Source organism: Topomyia yanbarensis, chromosome 3 (genome assembly GCF_030247195.1).
Source record: "Topomyia yanbarensis strain Yona2022 chromosome 3, ASM3024719v1, whole genome shotgun sequence".
NCBI classification, from domain to species: Eukaryota; Metazoa; Arthropoda; class Insecta; order Diptera; family Culicidae; genus Topomyia; species Topomyia yanbarensis.
In genome coordinates, this window is record NC_080672.1 from 222473257 (window position 1) to 222493727 (window position 20471).

The following is a 20471-nucleotide window of genomic DNA, read 5'->3' on the forward strand; positions in this document are numbered from 1 at the left end:
TCCGATTGGCGGCGCTAGTGTGCAAAAAACAACGTTATGAGATGGAATTTTCTCTGTATCTACGAAGATGGTAGGGAAAATGCTTTGAGGTGTTCAACAAAGTTGTAAGTCGAGGGCAGGTCTTCTCTTGGGTCATGAACATGTTTAAGAATTTCTCCGATTGGCGGCGCTAGTGTGCAAAAAAACAACGTTATGAGATGGAATTTTCTCTGTATCTACGAAGATGGGAGGGAAAATGCTTTGAGGTGTTCAACAAAGTTCTAAGTCGAGGGCAGGTCTTCTCTTGGGTCATGAACATGTTTAAGAATTTCTCCGATTGCGGGGCTAGTGTGCAAAAAACAACGTTATGAGATGGAATTTTCTCTGTATCTACGAAGATGGGAGGGAAAATGCTTTGAGGTGTTCAACAAAGTTGTAAGTCAAGGGCAGACCTTCTCTTGGGTCATGAACATGTTTAAGAATTTCTCCGATTGGCGGCGCTAGTGTGCAAAAAAACAACGTTATGAGATGGTATTTTTTCTCTATCTTGGAAAGTGGGAGGAATAATGGATAGAGGTATTCAACAAAGTTATAAATCGAGTTCATGCCTTCTCTTGGGTCAAGAACATGTTTAAGAATTTCTCCGATTGGCGGCGCTAGTGTGCAAAAAACAACGTTATGAGATGGAATTTTCTCTGTATCTACGAAGATGGGAGGGAAAATGCTTTGAGGTGTTCAACAAAGTTGTAAGTCGAGGGCAGGTCTTCTCTTGGGTCAAGAACATGTTTAAGAATTTCTCCGATTGGCGGCGCTAGTGTGCAAAAAACAACGTTATGAGATGGAATTTTCTCTGTATCTACGAAGATGGGAGGGAAAATGCTTTGAGGTGTTCAACAAAGTTGTAAGTCGAGGGCAGACCTTCTCTTGGGTCAAGAACATGTTTAAGAATTTCTCCGATTGGCGGCGCTAGTGCGCAAAAAACAACGTTATGAGATGGAATTTTCTCTGCATCTACGAAGATGGGAGGGAACATGCTTTGAGGTGTTCGACAAAGTTGCCATAGAAAACATATCCCACCGTAATTTTCTGATCATAGCAAAGGTTTTGGACATCCGCATAGCTTCCTTGTGATTTACCAGGTGCCGATCATTCGTTAGCAACAAACAATATATGAATTTCATGTTTTCGCCGACGATTTCTATGACGCGCTCTCGTCAAATGTTTACACTCTGACGAGCTAGCCTAGTAGATGTAAGCCGTGTGGTTCGGCTTTGTTTTAGCAATTCTCGATTTGCTGACTGGGAAGACCAAAAATTGAAAATCGTCACTGGATTCATAACGGAAATCTGTTAAATGACCTGCTGAGCTGTGTCTAATGTTGGTCCAGCGAAGGACAATCATTGGACAATTCTGAAGCATTTATTTCTTATGGGGTTGTATCGGGAATCCTACAGAAAAATACCGGCATATTTATTATTTTGTATGAAATTGTTCTTTACGAGATCTTTATCTGTAATTTCTTACGCATAAATCTACGTTTGTATTAACAACAACACCAATAGTTATCCCTTATTATGTAGCATTTTCTGCTTCAATTTCGCTTTAAGTAAATGCTGACATTTTTTACTGAATTTGTTTCCATTGCCGATATTTCATATATTTTTGCATACAAACATAAAAATTCTTTTGAGTAAACCAGAAGCATCCGAACAAATTTGTTTATGGAATGGGGGATCTGGAGCCAATTACCATTCGGTTGAGTGGTGTTTCGAAAAAAAAGTCAATTGTTTTGACAATCTAGCTCTCATGTCTTCTTCTCATGTTTTGGTCTGTATGGAAGAATAACAGTTTTGGCAATACCGTTTTATTACATAGCATTGAAACAAGTTGTGAATTCATAGTTTTGGTAAAATAAGGTCAGTATACTAGCACACGAAGCTGGCATCTTAGAGTATTCAGATTTGACAAAGTTACACTGCCTATGATCGCAAATCAGTCCCATAAATATAGAAAATCCCATAGAAAACGGGACAAATGTACAATCATGAGCAGAAGTTTGAGACAAGCGTTTTGAAAAGCACAAATTTCGATTATTATTTCACAATGGTTTCATTGTTTAACTGTTTGTTATAATCTTTGAATGTTTCTTGCAAAGCGAAATGAACAAAAAACACGTAAGGGGAAATTTTGTAACGCTATGTCGACCGTGCTTATCAAACAGTACCATTCAATCAGCGAATGGAGCTGAAAGCTTATCGCTTATAGTTACATTTTATTGTATTGAAATATGGAGGTATGTGTCTAAATTAGATGCTTGATAAACTTTTTTGGAAATCGAAGAAAAATCGAATGGGACTGATATACATTTACGGGCAGATAATATATTCCACTATCGCACTGTTGATCATTTGCACTATACCACTGCTCACAGCAACAAAAATTTATTCACAAACCTATGTAGTACGGAAAAAATACATAGCTAACACCGTCTTTGCACTACTTCCTTCCTTTGCATTTTGTAGACCACATCAAAGCATTATTCCTCCCACTTTCCAAGATAGAGGGGAAATATCATCTCATAACGTTGTTTTTTGCACACTAGCGCCGCCAATCGGAGAAATTCATAAACATGTTCTTGACCCAATAGAGGACCTGCCCTCGACTTACAACTTTATTGAACACCTCAAAGCATTTTCCCTCCCATCTTCGTAGATGCAGAGAAAATTCCATCTCATAACTTTGATTTTTGCACACTAGCGCCGCCAATCGGAGAAATTCTTAAAAATGTTCTTGACCCAAGAGAAGGCATGAACTCGATTTATAGCTTTGTTGAATACCTCTATCCATTATTCCTCCCACTTTCCAAGATAGAGAAAAAATACCATCTCATAACTTAGATTTTTGCGCGCTAGCACAGCCAATCGGAGAAATTCTTAAACATGTTCTTGACCCAAGAGAAGGTCTGCCCTCGACTTACAACTTTGTTGAACACCTCAAAGCATTTTCCCTCCCATCTTCGTAGATACAGAGAAAATTGCATCTAATTACGTTGTTTTTTGCACACTAGCGCCGCCAATAGGAGAAATTCTTAAACATGTTCATGACCCAAGAGAAGACCTGCCCTCGACTTACAACTTTGTTGAACACCTCAAAGCATTTTCCCTCCCATCTTCGTAGATACAGAGAAAATTCCATCTCATAACGTTGTTTTTTGCACACTAGCGCCGCCAATCGGAGAAATTCTTAAACATGTTCTTGACCCAAGAGAAGGCATGAACTCGATTTATAACTTTGTTGAATACCTCTATCCATTATTCCTCCCACTTTCCAAGATAGAGAAAAATACCATCTCATAACGTTGTTTTTTGCACACTAGCCCCGCAATCGGAGAAATTCTTAAACATGTTCATGACCCAAGAGAAGACCTGCCCTCGACTTAGAACTTTGTTGAACACCTCAAAGCATTTTCCCTCCCATCTTCGTAGATACAGAGAAAATTCCATCCCATAACGTTGTTTTTTTGCACACTAGCGCCGCCAATCGGAGAAATTCTTAAACATGTTCATGACCCAAGAGAAGACCTGCCCTCGACTTACAACTTTGTTGAACACCTCAAAGCATTTTCCCTCCCATCTTCGTAGATACAGAGAAAATTCCATCTCATAACGTTGTTTTTTGCACACTAGCGCCGCCAATCGGAGAAATTCTTAAACATGTTCTTGACCCAAGAGAAGGCATGAACTCGATTTATAACTTTGTTGAATACCTCTATCCATTATTCCTCCCACTTTCCAAGATAGAGAAAAAATACCATCTCATAACGTTGTTTTTTGCACACTAGCGCCGCCAATAGGAGAAATTCTTAAACATGTTCATGACCCAAGAGAAGGTCTGCCCTCGACTTACAACTTTGTTGAACACCTCAAAGCATTTTCCCTCCCATCTTCGTAGATACAGAGAAAATTCCATCTCATAACGTTGTTTTTTGCACACTAGCGCCGCCAATCGGAGAAATTCTTAAACATGTTCTTGACCCAAGAGAAGACCTGCCCTCGACTTAGAACTTTGTTGAACACCTCAAAGCATTTTCCCTCCCATCTTCGTAGATACAGAGAAAATTCCATCTCATAACGTTGTTTTTTTGCACACTAGCGCCGCCAATCGGAGAAATTCTTAAACATGTTCTTGACCCAAGAGAAGACCTGCCCTCGACTTAGAACTTTGTTGAACACCTCAAAGCATTTTCCCTCCCATCTTCGTAGATACAGAGAAAATTCCATCTCATAACGTTGTTTTTTGCACACTAGCGCCGCCAATCGGAGAAATTCTTAAACATGTTCTTGACCCAAGAGAAGACCTGCCCTCGACTTAGAACTTTGTTGAACACCTCAAAGCATTTTCCCTCCCATCTTCGTAGATACAGAGAAAATTCCATCTCATAACGTTGTTTTTTTGCACACTAGCGCCGCCAATCGGAGAAATTCTTAAACATGTTCATGACCCAAGAGAAGACCTGCCCTCGACTTAGAACTTTGTTGAACACCTCAAAGCATTTTCCCTCCCATCTTCGTAGATACAGAGAAAATTCCATCTCATAACGTTGTTTTTTGCACACTAGCGCCGCCAATCGGAGAAATTCTTAAACATGTTCTTGACCCAAGAGAAGGCATGAACTCGATTTATAACTTTGTTGAATACCTCTATCCATTATTCCTCCCACTTTCCAAGATAGAGAAAAAATACCATCTCATAACGTTGTTTTTTGCACACTAGCGCCGCCAATAGGAGAAATTCTTAAACATGTTCATGACCCAAGAGAAGGTCTGCCCTCGACTTACAACTTTGTTGAACACCTCAAAGCATTTTCCCTCCCATCTTCGTAGATACAGAGAAAATTCCATCTCATAACGTTGTTTTTTTGCACACTAGCGCCGCCAATCGGAGAAATTCTTAAACATGTTCATGACCCAAGAGAAGACCTGCCCTCGACTTACAACTTTGTTGAACACCTCAAAGCATTTTCCCTACCATCTTCGTAGATACAGAGAAAATTCCATCTCATAACGTTGTTTTTTGCACACTAGCCCCGCAATCGGAGAAATTCTTAAACATGTTCATGACCCAAGAGAAGACCTGCCCTCGACTTACAACTTTGTTGAACACCTCAAAGCATTTTCCCTCCCATCTTCGTAGATACAGAGAAAATTGCATCTAATTACGTTGTTTTTTGCACACTAGCGCCGCCAATAGGAGAAATTCTTAAACATGTTCATGACCCAAGAGAAGACCTGCCCTCGACTTACAACTTTGTTGAACACCTCAAAGCATTTTCCCTCCCATCTTCGTAGATACAGAGAAAATTCCATCTCATAACGTTGTTTTTTGCACACTAGCGCCGCCAATCGGAGAAATTCTTAAACATGTTCTTGACCCAAGAGAAGGCATGAACTCGATTTATAGCTTTGTTGAATACCTCTATCCATTATTCCTCCCACTTTCCAAGATAGAGAAAAAATACCATCTCATAACTTAGATTTTTGCGCGCTAGCACAGCCAATCGGAGAAATTCTTAAACATGTTCTTGACCCAAGAGAAGGTCTGCCCTCGACTTACAACTTTGTTGAACACCTCAAAGCATTTTCCCTCCCATCTTCGTAGATACAGAGAAAATTGCATCTAATTACGTTGTTTTTTGCACACTAGCGCCGCCAATAGGAGAAATTCTTAAACATGTTCATGACCCAAGAGAAGACCTGCCCTCGACTTACAACTTTGTTGAACACCTCAAAGCATTTTCCCTCCCATCTTCGTAGATACAGAGAAAATTCCATCTCATAACGTTGTTTTTTGCACACTAGCGCCGCCAATCGGAGAAATTCTTAAACATGTTCTTGACCCAAGAGAAGGCATGAACTCGATTTATAACTTTGTTGAATACCTCTATCCATTATTCCTCCCACTTTCCAAGATAGAGAAAAATACCATCTCATAACGTTGTTTTTTGCACACTAGCCCCGCAATCGGAGAAATTCTTAAACATGTTCATGACCCAAGAGAAGACCTGCCCTCGACTTAGAACTTTGTTGAACACCTCAAAGCATTTTCCCTCCCATCTTCGTAGATACAGAGAAAATTCCATCCCATAACGTTGTTTTTTTGCACACTAGCGCCGCCAATCGGAGAAATTCTTAAACATGTTCATGACCCAAGAGAAGACCTGCCCTCGACTTACAACTTTGTTGAACACCTCAAAGCATTTTCCCTCCCATCTTCGTAGATACAGAGAAAATTCCATCTCATAACGTTGTTTTTTGCACACTAGCGCCGCCAATCGGAGAAATTCTTAAACATGTTCTTGACCCAAGAGAAGGCATGAACTCGATTTATAACTTTGTTGAATACCTCTATCCATTATTCCTCCCACTTTCCAAGATAGAGAAAAAATACCATCTCATAACGTTGTTTTTTGCACACTAGCGCCGCCAATAGGAGAAATTCTTAAACATGTTCATGACCCAAGAGAAGGTCTGCCCTCGACTTACAACTTTGTTGAACACCTCAAAGCATTTTCCCTCCCATCTTCGTAGATACAGAGAAAATTCCATCTCATAACGTTGTTTTTTGCACACTAGCGCCGCCAATCGGAGAAATTCTTAAACATGTTCTTGACCCAAGAGAAAACCTGCCCTCGACTTACAACTTTGTTGAACACCTCAAAGCATTTTCCCTCCCATCTTCGTAGATACAGAGAAAATTCCATCTCATAACGTTGTTTTTTGCACACTAGCGCCGCCAATCGGAGAAATTCTTAAACATGTTCTTGACCCAAGAGAAGACCTGCCCTCGACTTAGAACTTTGTTGAACACCTCAAAGCATTTTCCCTCCCATCTTCGTAGATACAGAGAAAATTCCATCTCATAACGTTGTTTTTTTGCACACTAGCGCCGCCAATCGGAGAAATTCTTAAACATGTTCTTGACCCAAGAGAAGACCTGCCCTCGACTTAGAACTTTGTTGAACACCTCAAAGCATTTTCCCTCCCATCTTCGTAGATACAGAGAAAATTCCATCTCATAACGTTGTTTTTTGCACACTAGCGCCGCCAATCGGAGAAATTCTTAAACATGTTCTTGACCCAAGAGAAGACCTGCCCTCGACTTAGAACTTTGTTGAACACCTCAAAGCATTTTCCCTCCCATCTTCGTAGATACAGAGAAAATTCCATCTCATAACGTTGTTTTTTTGCACACTAGCGCCGCCAATCGGAGAAATTCTTAAACATGTTCATGACCCAAGAGAAGACCTGCCCTCGACTTAGAACTTTGTTGAACACCTCAAAGCATTTTCCCTCCCATCTTCGTAGATACAGAGAAAATTCCATCTCATAACGTTGTTTTTTGCACACTAGCGCCGCCAATCGGAGAAATTCTTAAACATGTTCATGACCCAAGAGAAGACCTGCCCTCGACTTACAACTTTGTTGAACACCTCAAAGCATTTTCCCTACCATCTTCGTAGATACAGAGAAAATTCCATCTCATAACGTTGTTTTTTGCACACTAGCCCCGCAATCGGAGAAATTCTTAAACATGTTCATGACCCAAGAGAAGACCTGCCCTCGACTTACAACTTTGTTGAACACCTCAAAGCATTTTCCCTCCCATCTTCGTAGATACAGAGAAAATTGCATCTAATTACGTTGTTTTTTGCACACTAGCGCCGCCAATAGGAGAAATTCTTAAACATGTTCTTGACCCAAGAGAAGACCTGCCCTCGACTTACAACTTTGTTGAACACCTCAAAGCATTTTCCCTCCCATCTTCGTAGATACAGAGAAAATTCCATCTCATAACGTTGTTTTTTGCACACTAGCGCCGCCAATCGGAGAAATTCTTAAACATGTTCTTGACCCAAGAGAAGGCATGAACTCGATTTATAGCTTTGTTGAATACCTCTATCCATTATTCCTCCCACTTTCCAAGATAGAGAAAAAATACCATCTCATAACGTTGTTTTTTGCACACTAGCCCCGCAATCGGAGAAATTCTTAAACATGTTCATGACCCAAGAGAAGGTCTGCCCTCGACTTACAACTTTGTTGAACACCTCAAAGCATTTTTCCTCCAAGTTTACAAAATACCATCTCAAAACGTCGATTTTCGCACGCTAGCGCCGCCCGTCGGGGAAATTCTAAAACATATTCAAGGCCCAAGAGAAGGTCTGCCCTCAACTCACAACTTTGTTGAACATTTCAAAGCATTACTCCTCTTACTTGCTGAGATACACAGAAAATATGATCTGATGACGCACACTTTTGCTCTCTAGCGCCGCCAATCGGAGTAATTCCGAAACAATCATATCATCTAAATGAAGATATTTACGGATTCTGAAATTTTGTAGAACATTCTAAAGTTCTATCATATTCAGCTACTTAGCCACAGTGATTTTACCGTCTTTTATTCATTGATCGGTAGCGCCACCATTCGGGAAAATTCCGGAACTATGTCAATTATTATGACATAATTTATTTCCACACTTCTAGTAAAACCACAAAAAAATATTTCTTTTTGCAATTCGAAAGTAGTTTATCGTTTTATTTCAATTGCCATATCCCTTTTTTCAGCCCGCTTACTGCTGAAAATTCCATGGGATGTAAATATAGGGACGGAATGGAAAACTCGCACCACAACTTTTTTCCTGAACCGTTTTTCGTGAAATTTTTTTCTCAGATCTGTTCATAACAAACTTGTGAACAATCAGACGAGGTGGTTTTCCCGAATTTTTTCTCGTTCTTGAGTAATTTGAGACAATGCATTGAAAGTTGGTGTTTTCGGCGAAACACCGTGTCCTGGGGAAAGCTTCACCTTAACGTTTTCGAATGTTCATCAATTTAATTGGAAATTGTCGTCATTAATAGGAGAATTGATTTAGTTAAATTACTAGCATCAACTATTAAATTTTGTAATAAAAGAAAGCATTGGTACTGCATTTTATTGTGGAACTTGACATTCTATGTTTGTTTTGCACGGAATCTTATAGAGTAATTTATTTTGAACAACTTTGATGAACAAATCCGCCTGCTATATATTTTTCCTTAAGAGATATGTACGTCGTACCTTAATATCAGTTTTTTATCTTTCTCTTCTAAAACTTATTTTTTATTTTTTTATTACTTATTTGTAATAAAAGAAAGCATTGGTACTGCATTTTATTGTGGAACTTGACATTCTATGTTTGTTTTGCACGGAATCTTATAGAGTAATATATTTTGAACAACTTTGATGAACATATCCGCCTGCTATATATTTTTCCTTAAGAGATATGTACGTTGCACCTTAATATCAATTTTTTATCTTTCTCTTCTAAAACTTATTTTTTTCTACATTGGTACGTTCTAGAAAGTTTTAGATATCGTCAAGACACATAACTTTTCTGAAGACTCCAATGATGTATGACATGTGTTCCGGGATATAAATCGATTTTTCTCTGAAAAATGTTCATTTTCATTAAGAAATTTCTCAAAATTGTGAAACTTTGCGAACAAAAAATCGGCATGATTTGATTCACCATGTTATGTAGTATATGTAAGCAATCCGGACTTTTCGGGTTTTTTACTTTTCAATCATTTTTATACTGCATAATGTATGGATATTTCACATGTCCATCAGTAAATCAACACGTCATAATACAGAATACTAAACTCAATGCAAAATATATATTGCGTGTTTTTGAGAAGGGCCAATAAGCATGCTGTTAAAATTCATTTTTAGAAAAAATTCCGGAAAACCGTAACTTGCCGAGAATGGATGTTAACATTTTATGAAAGAGAAATGTTTTCGCTTTCGTCTGTTGGAGTACATTTTAATAGGCAATTAAAGGTTTTTCCAGAATTTCCTCTCAAAGTGAATTTTGACAGTATTGGCCCTTCCCAAAAAACACGCGTGATTTCTTCTATTATCAACAATTAACATGTAAAAACAATGAAAGTGTATGAAGCAACAATTATACATTAGAAGGACGCTCAAATTGCTTTTTACGCGGGTATATTACATGGTAAACAGCAATCCAATACGTAATAGCATTAGTATTATGAATATTTTATTGTGAATTATTAAAATAAAAGAAAAAAATGAAAGAAAATACACGTCAAAGCAAATATCATTCTAAATCACTCTCAGAGCTTGAGTTTTGTGGATTTGTGAGTAACTGGATTGCTGACTTTTACGAAGAATGAGAAAGATAATGCCAAAATTTTATATTCTTTACAAGATTAATAGTTTTAGCCAATCAATATAAAATAGTTCTGATGTATAATTAGTGCTTTATGCACTTTCACTATTTTGCATATTGATTGCTGATAATAGAAGATATATTTTACATTGAGTTTAGTATTCTGTATTATGACGTGTTGATTTACTAATGGGCATTCTATAGATACTGTGAAATATCCATACATTATGCAGTATAAAAATGCATGAAAAGTAAAAAACCCGAAAAGTCCGGATTGCTATACTTCGCTTACATATACTACATAACATGGTGAATCTAATCATGCCGAGTTTTGGTTCACAAAGTTTCACAATTCTGAGAAATTTTGTAATGAAAAAATCGATTTATATCCCGAAACACATGTCATACATCATTGGAGTCTTCAGAAAAGTTATGTGTTTTAACGATATCTAAAGCTTACCAGAACATTACAATGCAGAAAAAATTAGGTTGTAGAAGAGAAATATAAAAAAACTAATTTTAAGGTGCAACGGAAAGAAAAACATATAGATGGCAGATATGTTCATCAAAGTTATTCAAAATAAATTACTCTATAAGATTCCGTGCAAAACAAATTTTGTTGTTGTTGAGCTAAAAATAATTTGACAATTGCATCTTAAGAAAAATAAGGTGCTTATCCTAAAAGATGTAGGATGTAGTCCTAGGAAACTTTCCTGAAGACATCAAAGCATGAAAACATCTGTGAAACTCAGGAAAGACTTTTGACCGTCTTTTTTCACTTTCGCCCCACTGTGATGCGCTGTTTAACGTTTGTAAAACTCATCGAAGATACTAAACCTCCGAAATTGGCGGTTTCAAAATGATGCTATCTTGACCTTAAATTACTGCTTTTGAACATTTTACCTATACATATAATTAGTCATACAACAAAAATCAAATGCTTATCAAAATCGATCAGGACCTGCTAGAGTCGAATGGAAATCGTCATCTTTCATAAATTTCTCTCTACATTCGGAAAGTGTTATCCTCGTCTCAACTCGACGCATTCCCAAAATAAAAACCTGTTTTAATCCACCTAGTGGTGCAATTGTGCTTTTCCCATTTGTCCAGACTATGATTCCATGGCTGGTTATGTTCAATACAATGGTGGAAATGAATATTACATGTTCAGTACGATTTGCACATACATACAATGGAACGACAGCCACGATCTTGAGATACTATTTGATACTAAAACATCGCTTGAAACCAGCGGCGGATCATGGATCCTGGTCCTGCCGAAAATTTTCAACTTGTTAAGAAATTTTAAACTAGTTTTAATTTTAAAGCAGCAAACCCTCACTGCATACTCGCCCCGGGCTGGTATGATTGACGATTTTTAGAGTGATTGCATAACCTTTCTATATGAGAAAGGCAAAAATGTACCAAAGTCCAAAAAAGTCAATTTTTGTCAAAAATATGAATGTTTCATGCTTTTTAAAATCATTTGGCATCAAAAATACAAATTTGATTTTGAAAATTTTTCATTCCAGTTTATACAGGAATTTGCTGTGTGGTTGCACACTTCAACTCGTAATCCCGAAACCGGAAGTCCAATCAATAAAAATAAATTCAATAGCAGCCGATGCGAAGGTTGTACCTTTCATTTGAGACTAACTTTGTGCAAATCGGTCCAGCCAGCTCTGAGAAACAGAGGTCACATTTTTTCCACATACATTCATACATACATACATACACACGCAGACATTTTCCGATCTATGCCGAGAAAAACACTGCCAAGAAACGGTAGATGCCCGGTATACTGGTGGAGTGCCGAGATTGCAGCTCTACGGTCAGCCTGCCTCAGAGCTAGACGTAGGATGCAAAGAGCTCGCACCGAGGATGCAAGAGAGAACCGCCGTGAAGTGTTTCGAGCTGCGAAATTGGCCCTTAACAAGGCTATTAAAAGCAGCAAGAGAGCGTGTTTCGACAACCTGTGTGAGAGTGCCAACGCGAATCCGTGGGGTGACGCCTACCGGATTGTGATGGCCAAGACCAAAGGGGGCTCCTCACCCCTAGAACGGTCTCCGGACCGGTTGGCAACGATTATCGAAGTACTCTTCCCGTCTCGAGCCACAAGCCCCTGGCCACCTGCACTACGAGACAGTGCGGGCACGGTCGAAATGGTGGCTCCAGTGACGAATGAAGAACTACTCGCAGTGGCTACATCCCTAGCAATGAACAAAGCTCCAGGGCCGGGTGGAGTTCCAAACAACGCTCTCAAGGCAGCGATCATAGCGAACCCGAACATGTTCAGGCTAGCTATGCAGAGATGCCTTGACGAGTGCCGTTTCCCCGATAGATTGAAAAGGCAGAAATTGGTGCTGTTGCCAAAGCTCGGGAAGCCGCCAGGCGACCCATCGGCGTACAGACCAATCTGTCTGATCGACACGACTGGCAAACTGCTTGAGAGGATCTTCCTCAACAGGCTCACCCCGTACGCGGAAGGTACGGACGGTCTGTCAAGCAACCAGTTTGGCTTTCGGAAGGGTAAGTCCACAGTGGACGCTCTCAACTCAGTGATAAATACTGCCGAGATAGCGATCCAACGAAAAAGGCGAGGTATTCGATACTGTGCGTTAGTGACACTTGACGTGAAGAACGCATTCAACAGCGCAAGCTGGGATGCCATCGCGCTCTCGTTACACCGGCTTAGCCTACCGGTGGGTCTGTACCGGATCCTGGAAAGTTACTTCCAAAACCGCGTACTGCTATACGAGACCGATGCCGGTCAGAAAAGGGTTCCAATTACCGCCGGAGTCCCGCAGGGCTCGATCCTAGGCCCGGTGCTATGGAACCTCATGTATGACGGGGTTCTGAGACTGAAGTTCCCTCCTGGGGTCAAGATCGTCGGCTTTGCCGACGACGTAACCTTGGAGGTCTACGGGGAGTCAATTCCTGAGGTAGAACTAACCGCAGAACACGCGATTAGCACGGTGGAGGAATGGATGAGCGCGAGAGGCCTGGAGCTCGCTCATCATAAGACGGAGGTAGTTATCGTCAACAACCGCAAGTCGGCACAACATGCAGTTATCCATGTGGGAGAAGTCGCGATCACTTCACAGCGAAGTCTGAAGTCTCTCGGAGTCATTATAGACGACAAGCTGACCTTCGGCAGCCATGTCGACTATACGTGCAAGAGAGCGTCGACTGCTGTTGCGGCACTATCGAGAATGATGTCCAACAGCTCAAAGGTGTGCGCCAGTAGACGTAGGTTACTGGCAGGCGTTGCCGTATCTATCCTCAGGTACGGCGGCCCGTCATGGTCAAGAGCACTGAGGGTAACCAGTTACCTACAGAAACTGGAGAGCACCTACCGCGTGATGTGCCTCAGAGTGATATCTGCCTACCGCACGGTATCACACGATGCATCCTGCGTGATAGCGAGCATGATGCCAGTCGGGCTGGTCATTCGGGAAGATGAGGAGTGCTTTGAGTTACGTGGAAATAGGGGAGCCCGCGAGCGCACCAGGGTGACCTCGGTCGCCAGATGGCAGCGTGAGTGGGACAACTCCTCGAAAGGTAGGTGGACCCACCGGCTGATACCTAGCATATCGAGCTGGGAGGGTGGGAAGACCCCATGGGGAAGTTCACTTCCACCTGACACAATTCCTGTCAGGCCACGGCTGTTTCCGTCAGTACCTCCACAGGTCCGGGCACGCGGAGGTCCCAGTCTGCCCGGACTGCCCAGGTGTAGATGAAACTGCCGAACACATACTGTTCGTATGTCATCGGTTCGACGTCGAAAGAAGAGCAATGCTTGACGTCTGTGGCTGGGACACAACCCCTGATACCCTTATTCAGCGGATGTGTCAATCGGTGGAGAAGTGGAACGCTGTCTCGGCTGCTACCATCCAGATTGCCAGTAGGCTACATGTAATCTGGCGAACCGAGCAACAGACGACGGGCACGGCTAACTAGTGATTGGTTAGCTGGAGCGAAAAAGGCCAAACGCAAAAAAGGGAGTGCATGGTCTGTTCATGCCGAGGCAGGTTTGGCGCAGCGAATGGCAACCGCGTAAGGGGTAAACCCAGCCACCCCGAATCAAGACAGAAGAGTGAGTGTATAGGCGTATAAGTGGACTGCCTCATGCCAAGACGGGAGGGTCGTAGCGTAGTATGTTGGAACTTAGCTATCGATGCCTCATGGCGTGGCAGAGGAGTGAAAGGGTGAGCATCCAAGTCAGTCTCACACGACATGTTAAGGGTGAGCATAAAAGTCAGCCTCACATTGTATGGTAGAGGCTAGCACAAAAGTCAGCCTAGCAAGGAATGAAAAAGGTGAGCACACAAGTCAGCCTCGCATGGTATGTCAGAAGTGGGGCCTAAGAGAAATGTCCCACATGGGATGCCAGGGGGAGTGACAGAGGTACAATAGAGTGGCACGATTGAGAGTGAATCAGGTGATAGGGTGAGCACCCAAGTCAGCCTCAGATGGAACGTAAAAGGTGAGCACAAAAGTCAGCATCATGTGGGAGTGTTTGAGAGTGAATCAAAGTGCGATTGAAAGAGCCCCCAAGTAAGCCTCATACAGGATGTATGAACGCGCGAGTGAGAGTGAATGAGTACATTTAGTACAGCCATCCCCCCAGAAGTAATACCGAGAGGTAGTTCCTGGGAGGAATGATGGCGGAGCCCAATGGAGTTTAGTCGGTATTAATGGCTGGTCACCATTCGAGTCCGACACGCACCCAGTGCACACCGTGTGGTAGATTGGACCCTACCAATAGCACGTGTACTGGGCTAGGACATAAAGGTCTTCTCCATTGTAAAAAAAATAAAAACATACATACATACATACATACATACATACATACATACATACATACATACATACATACATACATACATACATACATACATACATACATACATACATACATACATACATACACACATACATACATACATACATACATACATACATACATACATACATACATACATACATACATACATACATACATACATACATACATACATACATACATACATACATACATACATACATACATACATACATACATACATACATACATACATACATACATACATACATACATACATACATACATACATACATACATACATACATACATACATACATACATACATACATACACACATACACACAGATATTTTGCGATCTCGGCGAACTAAGTCGAATGTTATATGAGACTCGGCCCTCCGGGCCTCGGTTAGACAGTCGGTTTTTGGAGCAATTGCATAACCTTTCTATATGAGAAAGGCAAAAGAATAATATTTAATTAGCTTAATCAGCATGAGTTCAATGTTATCTTCATGTGATTATATTTTGAAATTTTGGTGGAATGGGCTTGAAAGTGGTGGGAATGGGGGGTTAGTAGAGTGGGAGTGGAGGATGCGTCAGAAATCCTTCATCTTATTTCGGTATACGGGGTGGATGAAGGAAATGCGGGCGTGAGGGTGGTCCAGGGGAAGGGGAGTGATGAAGGAGGGAGATGTAAGGGCAAGGCAAGGGGGGGGGGTGGTAGGGGTGGCGACGCAATACTCAACTGCATATTTTGCCTTCCATTTGAGACTTGGTTTGAGAAAATCGGTTCAGTCATCACCGAAGAACCGATGTGACTTCATTTGTGGAATATGCCCGGAATTCCGGACTTCCGGAATCGTCGATAGTGGACAATATATTCAAAGAATGTTTGATTGGCAATCAATGATCTAGATCTGCGATTAGAAGTAATTTGGTGACCATTTCAATAGTTTTTAGCCTCTGAGGTATTACGATTGTACCGATTTATATGGGAAATTCCAGTGTATCCTTACTAACACCCCTGTAACTCCGGAAGCAAGGGTCAGAGCCGAATGAAATTCAGCAGCAGTCAATGGTATTACTGTATCTTTCATTTGAAATCAAATTTTTTACAATTGGTAGAGAATTCGTTGGGGAATGGGTGTGATATTAGCTTAGGAACTTGGCGGGTTCCCCGGGGGCGGCATGAACCGTCATAGGTGGCCAATGTGGTCAAAGCTGCTTTGATTGATCATTAGTGATCTAGACCCGCAAACTAGAGTAATCTTACATCAATTTTAATATGTTTTACATCATTTGAACATCATGGTGGTACCAGTTTATATGGGAATTTGCTGTGTGACCGCACTCTTCAACCCGTAACTCCGGAGCCAGAAGTCGGATTAACTAAAAATTCAATAGCAGCTTATGGGAGCGTTATACCTTTTAGATGTTTGCGAAAATCGGTTCAGCCATCTCTGAGAAAATTGTGTGAGTTTAAATGACACACACATACATACACACACAGACATTTGCCGATCTCGACGAACTAAATCGAATGGTGTATGACACTCGGCCCTCCGGGCCTCGGTTAAAAAGTCGATTTTTGCAGTGATTGCATAGCCTTTCTTGATATGAGAAAGGCAAAAATATAATTCAAGTTAAATAGTTCCTACTTCGCTAGAGAATTTTTGAGTAAACTAAAATATATGCAAATATTTTCTTGTTTTCGAATTAAAATATAATATTTCAAACTGAGAATAAATTTATCAAGTAATTTATAAAGTAATCTTATTTAAATGACTGATGTGTCTAGTCCTTTCTGCAGTTTTCCGAATTGTAGTTCAGTCATAAGGTTGTGCTTATTCTTTGCAAGAAACGTTTATCAGTCAGTTGTCAAAATAATGCTCATTTTCATCCAAGATACTTTTCCGAAGACACAAATCTTTCAGGATACATACCCAGGGCGCTAGAGGATTTGAGCGTCGAAAGTAGCATTCTGCTCACTGTGCCGTCTTGCAGAAGTCTCACAATCTGCGCGCACTTCTTGAGTTCAATTCCCCTCATTACGAATATGTAAATAAGCATTTAATTCGAATTGCTTTTCTTCGGCCCACGTCCGAACGTCAAAACTTGAACAATTCACTGAATGGTAGTGTTGATTTCGCTTCTGGGGCTATTATGTCTTCTTTTTGAAAATTATTGAACAATTTTGTTTAAAAAACACAGCTCTTTTAAAAAATTAAGAAATTTATTGCTTCTCCATAACCAACCCATCGTTGATCTTTCAAATGGAATTGATAGATTGAAAATCGAACTGCAATGATTGAAGATATTTTGGTTTGAAGAAAACCATTTTTGTTGTAAAAATCACTTGCAACTTGTCCATATTATAGGGGAAAGTCGTCGGTTGCCGGCACTGGTCGGTTGTCGGCACCCCTATGTAGCTTTTGACAGAAACCAGATATGGACATTCTGATAAATATTATTTGTGTTATATATTAGCGCGATCTTTTTGTGCCGATTGCTGAAGCATACTCGAATATTCTGTTCTACAACCAATATATTTTTTGAACAAGTGAAACTCTACTCAAAAGTTTTTTTTTGATGATTTGCTTAGTGTTACAGAAAGAAGTAAATCGATCGAAGAATGCGAATTGAATATTTACGATGTGAATTTATTCTATTTTGTGATTCAACGTTGAATGGCGCCGAAATATTCGCCACAAGTTTTCTTTTGATCAGTTTTCAAAAAGGTTACTAAAATCGGTTGTCGGCACCCAAACATGATCGGTTGTCGGCACCCAATTTTTTGTGGAAAATGCTCTCAATAACCTAATCAACATGGGTATTTTGGAACTGGCTTTACGAATAGATACCAGAGATCGATCTTTGGCACAATTCTGAAAACCAGGAAGGCGACTTCCGATTTAGCGTTTTACATTTACATGAAGAAAGCCCACCTGGTCGTGTTTTCACCGCTAGGTAGCACCTTAACCAGATTGTCACGACCAGATAAGTTGGTGGGGGGCTCGAAGTTACCCTGTAGTCCCCCTCCCATTTTGACTGACTTCTGTCTGATCTGTCTGAAGCTTTAGTAAAAAACAGGAGTGCCTGAAACTAACTCAATGGCAGTGAATGCGATCCGTCAGTGCATTAGCAGTGCGCAATATTCGAACTAGATTTTCACATACACATATTGTGGTTCTGATGAAGAATGATGTTCATAATGCCTTTGATGGGTATTGAACTAAATAAATTTCCTTTTCCCTTTGAATCGTGATGATCATCATTCATATTTTTCCATTTTATCATTTTACTAAATTGTTAATAACTTTTTTAAGTTGACAAATGAAATTAAATTCTTTGATAAGTTATTAGCTAAGGCCTCTAGCTTTCTATTGGTATGCTTATTTCCATATATTGTTTAATTGGAGTAATGTTGTGAGCCAAAAACAAAAGTGTTCCGACAACCGAACATGTTTGTCTACATAAATAATGCATCTCTACACTTATTTTAATGATTAAATAAAACACGTATAGTGTAAAACATAGGTAACCCTTAAATACATAACACTGTTTTAAAACAACATTGCGAAAAACATCTTAAAATTATCACAGTAATGTATTGAAGCTATGAGACAATTTTCACAATATTAAAAAAATTGATTTGCGCCTTTGAGGGTTAATATGACTCCCATGTTTAGAAATAAAGTCAAATGTGATATAAATTGATACGGAGTGTGCCAAAAAGGGAGCATGCCAAAAACGCAACGTGCCAAAAAAGGAATCTTACTGTACATCCTTATTTACATATTCATAGGGTATAATTTGACCGGTGAGTTCACAGTTATTGGAGATGCTGGTCCCTTCTTTAAATCATGGAAGAATTAGTTCAATTTGTATATAAAAAGCTTCATTCGCGTCTTTTCATTGGGGCGGATATGCTATGTGCACTTTTACCCCACCGTCAGTTTTTTAACTTATTAAATTGTTACGAATATTACTATTTTTTTCATCAAATCAAATATATCTCGCAACGAACCATATGTTCAAGATTTTTAGGGTACAGCCAATTTATGATTCCCAAAATATAAAAAAAATATATCAAAGCAGCGAAAAATGGTCCTTTCCCCTTAATTTCAAGCCACTATATTCAAACCTTTCATGCTTATATGTGCGATTAGTTCACTTAATGATACACTAAATCCATACAGAGTTGCCAGATTCTAGCGCTTGTGTGCTTCTAAAAGTCCTATACGCACTTTTGCCCCACACGCACTTTTACCCCACCTTACTCTAATGTATAAAACGTTCCATTTTTGGCGTAAAGTAACCCCCGATGACGGTATCTCAAGAATAATTATTTTAAGATTTGTATACAGTATACTTATTTCGCACATTATTGTACATATGCGCGATCGAAAAAAAATCGCAAGGACAGAACAACCCAATTCAAAAATATCAGAATATAAAAATAGGAGAAAAAAACTTCAAGCGACGGACAGAGATACTTCAGCATAAGAATAATGTTCACCCGTAAAACTCGGCAAGAAAGAACCTCTAGCATAAAAATCGGTTAAAAATACATCTATATAAAAATCGGCAGGAACATCTATATATCGCGATGTTCAAGATTAAAAGAGGCTACTACCAAAACTACCTTGTAAAAATCGGATATATTTGTTCCGGTTCTCATACTGAAGGTTGTTTTATTCGGCTCTTACTGAGGAAGGTCCCAGTCCGATTTTTGTGTTCTAATATATTTGAAGCGGATTTTGCGAAGCATGTTCAGTCCTTGCGACTTTTATATTCGGTCGAACATATGATAATTATTGTACCTAGTAGTCTAGTTAAACATTTCTGTATAAATAATATACTTCGAACACATATTTTTTTATTTCTGCAGTGCATATTATGTTGCATTGCGCATAGCAGTGTACGAATTCGAACTTGAGCCACTGAAGAAAGCTTTTCTTATTCATAAGAGACAATAATGTTAAACGCGTAAGATTTTTGACAGTTAATGTAAATAAAAATCAAAGTTACCTTGCCATTGATAAGAGCTTGCACAATGATTACTTGTGCAGCACGGTGTACTTCTAGTATTTCCCCAGGTAGTGGATGACCGAGTCCAGGGTCGAACCATACCAAATCTCCTGTAGTCCAATCCATTTCGAGTCACTTTATTGTATTAGGTTATGAACACGCTGCTCATATCTGAAAAAAATTGAAAAACAACGTAGTATTAACAACAGCAGGCTTGATATTTGAATGGCTGACGTCCAAAAGGGGCTAACCCACATTTTTTCAGAAATCGACATTTTGCATTTGTTGATAGTTCTAAGTAATCCACGTGTACTGTCATTTAAGAATTTTAAAAATAATTTTTATATTTTTTGCTATTAGCAGTCCAATTTGACCATGGAGGTAACCCCACTACTAGCTGGCT

The 20471-nt window shown here is 39.8% G+C and overlaps 1 protein-coding gene across 1 annotated transcript in view; it reads right to left on the reverse strand.

Annotated features, from left to right (window-relative positions):
* The window catches only part of LOC131693401 (unconventional myosin-XV), a 723994-nt gene extending 703733 nt beyond the window's left edge, over positions 1 to 20261 (reverse strand). Inside the window, exon 1 of the mRNA XM_058981178.1 lies at positions 20069 to 20261. Within this exon, the coding sequence (XP_058837161.1) occupies positions 20069 to 20194 (126 nt within the window). The 5' untranslated portion in view covers positions 20195 to 20261. The remainder of the gene's footprint in view (positions 1 to 20068) is intronic.
* Between the last annotated feature and the right edge of the window lie 210 nt (positions 20262 to 20471).